Source organism: Melanaphis sacchari, unplaced genomic scaffold (assembly GCF_002803265.2).
Source record: "Melanaphis sacchari strain LSU unplaced genomic scaffold, SCAv2.0 Contig438_pilon_pilon, whole genome shotgun sequence".
Lineage (NCBI taxonomy): Eukaryota > Metazoa > Arthropoda > Insecta > Hemiptera > Aphididae > Melanaphis > Melanaphis sacchari.
This window is the reverse complement of record NW_020271282.1, coordinates 1-6,974: the sequence shown is the minus strand read 5'-3', so window position 1 is coordinate 6,974 and position 6,974 is coordinate 1. Positions and strand designations below refer to the sequence as shown.

At 29.7% G+C, this 6,974-nt stretch overlaps 1 protein-coding gene across 1 annotated transcript; it reads right to left on the bottom strand.

Annotated features, from left to right (window-relative positions):
• Positions 1–2,103: 2,103 nt before the first annotated feature.
• Positions 2,104–5,379, bottom strand: LOC112597659 (eukaryotic translation initiation factor 3 subunit M-like). Its single transcript, XM_025343792.1, has 6 exons — positions 5,157–5,379; positions 3,678–3,955; positions 3,432–3,611; positions 3,083–3,348; positions 2,420–2,563; positions 2,104–2,352 (listed from the first exon to the last, which is right to left on the bottom strand). The coding sequence occupies exons 1-6, from the start codon at positions 5,199–5,201 to the stop codon at positions 2,156–2,158; spliced, it is 1,110 nt and encodes a 369-aa protein (XP_025199577.1). The 5' UTR covers positions 5,202–5,379; the 3' UTR covers positions 2,104–2,155.
• Positions 5,380–6,974: the final 1,595 nt, after the last annotated feature.

The following is a 6,974-nucleotide window of genomic DNA, read 5'->3' as shown; positions in this document are numbered from 1 at the left end:
GTTGTCTAGTGTCTACTATCAGCTTACTATCATTGTTTTGGTTGCCTGTTATTATACCGCCGTGCCCAAGAAGAAACAGCTGACCAGTGGCCTGACTGTCGCCGTCAATTGGTCACCTGCCAACGACAACATCGGCATAGGAACGGAGTCACGTAAATACTGTCATTGTTTTCATATCTTATATTATTACATATACAAATTGTACCACGATTGTTTAGATCGTATTTGTCTGAATATTATTATTATTATTTCTTATTATTCTTATTATTATCACCACGACGAAAGTGATTGTGATATCTTTTATTCTATTATCAATCATTGTATAAACTGTCAACACTCATTGAACTATATGATAACTGGAACGCTCACCATGCAGTGTTGCCCGAGCGAGCGTGTTAAAATGAGATAGCGAATACTATAGGTGTGTCTATCCTTGTTTAACATACCGCGTAAATGTATAATTTTATTTTATATTACTATGTGCCTAGTAATAATTAATTGTACTTATATATTTATGCAGCTTAAAGCTTAAATCATAATTATTGAATTACGAGATAGTTTTATATAATATAAATATTGAATATACATATATATTTTGAATAATTAGCAATTAAATCTTGCCTACATTCAGAAATTAAACTGTCAGCTTAATTGACAAAAAAACTATAACAGTTAAAAATAATATGAAATGTAGTATTTAATAATACTATAAAAATCTAGGGAAAAGGGAACTATTTTTCCAATCCAAGTTCAGATTTACTTATGTACAATGTTAAGGTTCTCTAAAATCATAATAGAAAAATTATTTTTTATTTATTATATTTTTGTTTTTTAAATATTGACAAAGTTAGGCATTAATTGGTTAGTTTTAATACATGATAACTTTTTAACTTGACAGTTATATAATAATTATTATATTACTTACATAATAATATTGTGTACAATATGTATATAATAATGTATTATATTATATACATATAATAATAAATAATAGATATAATTGGTTTTCGAAAAAAAAAAGCAATGTACCAACTAAATTCATTATTCGTTATTTTATTATGATTTACATAATTAAATATAATCATTTCATTTATCTATGTACACTTCTTTTTTTCTTTAAAATATTTAAAAGTATAGCTGCAATCTGCATTTAACTTTGTCGATAATTATCATTTGTCATTTGTACCTACATAATTCAAAAAATGTTTAAGGTAAAAATTTAAAATAATTATCCAGTGTTTGGAAGCCACCTTCGAGTTGGTTGAGTGATAAATACAAAGTAAGATTATTTATTTATTAAATAATAAATTTACAGTACAGTAAATAAAATTATGAAATAATCATCAAGCACAATTAACATTAATACTAACCTATGAAATATTAAATCACTTTGAATATCACTGCTACTAGTACAATTGTAAGCATTACAAAAATTAACCATTGTAGTAGGTAATGCAGTTCCAAAAACTATAAAAAAAAAAAAAAACAGGACTCAAAGCTAAATAATTTTAAGGTGCCGGTAAGCATTTAAAATTTAAAAGTATATACGATATTATTATGATACGGCGTATTATCAATAAAGACAGAGATAGACACACCTATATTATTTGCTATCTCTTTCTAACAGACCCGCTCGGTTTCATTTACATTAGTCATATGGGCTGTGAGCGTTCCAGTTATCATATAGTTCAATGTCAACACTTCGTCGTTGGTGATACGTTAATTTGTACGTTTTATTATTATATCACTGAAGTTTATGTGATCTCAATATTATCATGAATTTAATTTGAGTACAAATTTTTCTTTAAATTTTCAGATAAATTTAGTATCATTTGATCCCCCCCTAAATGTTTGGCCCATTATTTTATAAATACTTTTTTATTATTATTATTATTATTATTAGATAATCTTTTCAAATATTTAATTATCTAAGTTTAAAATTTTATTTTTGTGATAAAATTATATCACTTCATATCATTGGTGTATAACTCATAATGGACATTTTTTATCACTATAATTATATTGCTATGTGTATTATATTGTGACTGAAACACAAATATTTTTAATGGTTTTTTACTAAGTAAACTTTCTTTATTCCAAAAATGTTTTAATAAATATGTCGATTTAATTGACATTAGCTTACACATATATATTTTTAAATTGATGTTTGAGAATTTGACACGACAGTTTTCATTCCTTCTTCGATAACACTAAGACATGATCGCCAACTGAAGAACGAGTTTCTCAACATTTGCCAGCGCTGTTTGCTGAATGTCCTGTACATTGTGCTTGAAATGTTCACTTTTTTTGCTGCTTGGTCCATACGGCCACGTACAAATTTTGTACCAAAAACTACAAAATAAAGTAAAAAACACCTAAAATATAAGTTTATAATGAAATTGAATTTAGATTATATTACGTTCGAGTAAAAATGGTTCCACTTGTTCAGCGCTTATTTGCACTTGTTGTTGTATCGTTTCAAATGTTATGATGCTTGAGTCCTCAGTCAAACTCATGACTGTCAGTAGTTTCATCTTGTGTATATTTGCTTGATGATCTAATGCTGAAAAACAAATGATACACCATATTATGTATTTAAACCTAAAACCCTAAAGATATATGTTTGTGATGGACAAACCTTTTAAATATTAAAAAAACATTATTAAATAACAAATATATATTACACTTTTGTAGTAAATATGTATATAAAGAATAATTGGTAAAATAATATAATTTGTACAGAAAAATAAAATCTTATCAATGGATTATTACATGGTATATTATTATTTTACTATTAATAAAAAAATTATTGTTCCCCGCTAATTAACATAGTATTTGGACAATTTGCCATTGTAATAATTTATCAACATAGATAATTAGTCTACAATATTTTCTATACGATATAAAATTTAAAAATAATTAAAATGAATAGTGATGATCATCTAATTTTAAGTTTTTAATTTATATACTAAAATGCAAGAGCATATCTGGGGAGGATTAAAGAATTGAAACCCTTCCTAATAACATACATTTAGAAATTTCACAGTTTCTAAAGATAATATTAAATATAATAATGTAGTACCTAAAGATTTGATTAAATCCTTGTGACCTTTGTAGAAATCTAAATAGTTGGTAAGATTTCCGGAGACAAATATAACCAAGAGTTCATGCAAAGGTGAATTTTGTAGAGATATAACAGGTGTCAAACTCAATAATGGTTCAAACAAGAACGTCTTAGGGTCAGCAATAGCAGAAATAATACATCTCTTCGCATCATCTTTAGCCTGTTTACCATCATCAGCTGTGTAATTGCGGAGAAGTTCAATCATAACTTCTGCAGCCAATTCACTAAAAAAAAAAGAAGTATATATTAATTTGATTTTAAAATTAATGAAAAATATTTAAACAAATATCTAATAGGGAAATTTAACCTGTGTTCATTTTCAATAAGTGCACTGTGCAACTGTCTTAGGAGAGATTTGTTTAAACTATCTATTCCAGTGTACACCAATAAAAGCTGCTTGTTTCGTTTAGCTACATCAATTATGTCAGAATACAACTGAAAACGAGCTGGTAATTTTGGATCAACTGTACCGTGCAATAGCCATAAACTGAAACAAAATATATAAAATAAATTAAAGAAGATCCATTTAAATTGATTACGTAATTTCACTTACGTCTTAAGTATGGTGTTGCTAAAACGTTCTTCTTCATGCTTAGAAAGTATCTGACTAAATGCAGTAACAAGATTGCTCTCTACATCTACAGCACCAATTCCAATAATCACTGAGACAATAGAACATAAAAAGCTTTCAATATCAGCATTTGATAAGTCTGTTTTTAAACAAGCATCACATTTAGATATGATTTCTTTCATATCTTCTTCAATGTTATCTGTTGCCTTCTCTTGTAAAGTAGCGCCAATGCTGCGTAGATATGACCTTAATTCTAAAGCCTGTGAACAAAATAGTATATTATTTAATGATTATCAATATTTTTATTTTAACTGATATTAATTAATGCAAAATCAAAATTAATATCAGTATGCTTATATAATATAGTCTTAATCAGAAACAAATAGAAGTATAAAATCTCATAAACTACATAAAGATAAACAATTTTTTTGTATATGTACACTTAACACAATTTGTATTTAAGGATACGATACAAATATGAGCCGAGTGAAAATATTCATTGTACAATGTACAAAATATGACAACAGATGTTATAAAATAGTTCAGCAAGTCACAATTTTACATTCATAGGTCATTAGAGGATTACCAAGAATTTTATTAACTGATATGCTTTGGACCAAGGGGTTAGAGTGAGAGCATCTTTTAAAGATGGACCTCTTATAAAAATAGTTTGGCTTTTAAAAGTATAAAACTAACAAATATTATTACTTAAAATTAATTTCTAATCAACAATTGAATTTCTTTTTTTTAGTATGTATATATTTATCAGGCAACTTATAAAAATATAAGTCACTGCAATATTTGATACTTGCAGTTCCTTAAATTTATGGATAGATATTAATTCTTGGATCTAGCTTAAAAAACAACTGCATAAAGATGATATATTAAAATTAAGAATTGATTGTTGCTAAGGCTAACCATTGATAACATTAAAAAAACATTTTAAATTTTCCAAAATTTGTTTAAATAAATCATGCTTTTTTTTGGGAATATCTCACAACGAATGGAGAAGTGCTGGTACTTTATAAAAATGGTGATAAGAACTATAAGAAAATGTCTATCCATAAAAAAAATCAAACATTGAAAGTAATATACATAAAATATTACAGTGAATATGGTATTGTGCTGATTTATTAAAGCAATAATTATACTTCTAAATAATTTTTGACTGTTGTAGGTAGTTTCTATTCGGTCAGTCATGTATTTATTAAACCTAAACTAAAAATTTTAAAGAAATTTGACTCCAATTGCGGGTAAGCAATATTTGAATCAATATAAAATAATAATATTATAATAATAATATTATATTAATAATATAATATTCAATATTTTTTGAGAGTTCCAAACCTAACTGTAGAAATATTGGCCAGTGTGTATGTGGAAGTAGTTTTATTCGTTTTCAATTTTTTTTTTCAATACTGTAGAAGCAGATCTAAAATTATCAGTTGTCGTTTCGCTTACCTGTTCTTCGCGCGTCAGCTCGATAAACGTTGGAGGACCTGCCATCGTGTGTAGGGCTGTAACAGTTAACACGGTTTTATTAAATACTTTGAGTGGTCGTTGTCGCAAGTACACGGACGACGGATAGTCGGACAGTGGACCGTATACGACGTCGGCGGTGGTACGATATGTTGTGTGTTGTGTTTTGATCACAAAACGAAACCGTTTCCTAACCTCAACTAGGCGGTGACGGTCGAAACTCGATAGGAAATCTGATAGAGGAGTTGGACACTATAATAATAATTGACAACGATTACTGTTATCAAAATGGGTTGGCGCGTGTTCCTCCCGATGGCTATAAACTATAATTATCATACTAGCAACGATGAAACTCGCGTGCGTATCACCCGTCGGTGAAACTCGCTGTATGTGAATACATGGTCGGTAAAACTCGCCGTATGTGAGTACCCTAGTAGCGAACACGTTTGAAGTGAATTTCAGGTCGGGACATTGCCAGGACTTAAGAATACAGCAGTTAGAAAGTCGCAGGCAAAATCAGTGATAATGACGAACAGATACCACATAATTATTAATTAGTTATTGCCATTATTCCATGACGACGAACGAGATGTTGGTACTCTGATTTGCGGCTCTACACTTGGCGGTGTCGTTTTAAACGCGTAAATAATAAAAGTCTAATTCGAGCGTCTAGTGGTTTGGTCATTTCATTAAATTCACAGTGCAATACACCTTGTCCCGTAGCTTGCCCTTGTGCTTGTGCATGGAAAATAAACGAAATACATTCCGGAAACGGTACCAAATGTTCAGCTATCCTTACTCAGTGCTTGTCGTTACTCGACTGGGCAATCCGCGTAGCTTGCCCTGTGCTTTGCATGGACGCACAAATAACATACACCCGAAAGGTTGATCAAGTGTTCAGTTATCAGTCATCGTCCAGTGAATATCGATTCCTGATAGGTACCGCCTGCGGCGGATTGTCATACCGACGTCGAAGGCGTTGTGCTGTTTAGCATGCAAAAGTTTGTCGAATCGAGCGCTCGATTTCAAGCGATCATTGAAAATCCAGCAACGCGTTTGTCCCTACAGGTAGGCGATCCGACCGCGTCGAATCGCGGACGATGAGCGCAAAGTGAAGATTTTAAACGTATTGATGAAAATACAGCGTCGTTAGCGAGCGTCGTGGTAAATAGTGAGATCACTATAAATCAAAACTATATATATTTAATCATTTTTGATAACAGAAATTACAATTAATTAATACAAAATTTAAAAATTAAAAATGCAAAAATCCGAATACTTGGTCAGTTATCGTACAGCCCGGATTGTTGAACGTTGAACCTGCTACTTAACGTCGGAGAACCTTCGTCCCGTAGCTTGTTACGAAACGGCAATTATAGTGTCTAGGGTATCGTCATCGCCTATTACGGTGAAAAGTCGATTCGACAGGCAATCCGACTTCGCGAATTGGATGTACTTCCCGTGGCTTGCCATATCCAATAAATTATATAACCCCCTAGAACAAAAATCATAACTACGCCACTATCTAACTTTAAATTTTTATATTTTATTTGATGTAATTGTAATTAATAAATAATAAATTTTATAATTATGACTATTATTAGTTATAATTGTGTTCGCAACAAAATAATATATTAGTAAATATACAAAAATATATATACAATTATAAATAAATAAATAAATAAATATAATGTATATTGAATAACATGATATTATTATATTCGGCGTCCGGCGACAAAATTCCAACGTTTTGTGATAAATTTTGGATTAGCAATACGTAACTGAACGAAGTACAACAAA

Coding starts and splice junctions, on each gene's coding strand:
- LOC112597659 (XM_025343792.1), bottom strand. CDS start 5,201: ATGGCAGGTCCTCCAACGTTTATCGAGCTGACGCGCGAAGAACAG. Junction 3,612..3,677: donor AGCAACACCATACTTAAGAC/GTAAGTGAAATT, acceptor ATTTTGTTTCAG/TTTATGGCTATTGCACGGTA. Junction 3,349..3,431: donor CTTATTGAAAATGAACACAG/GTTAAATTTCCC, acceptor TTTTTTTTTTAG/TGAATTGGCTGCAGAAGTTA.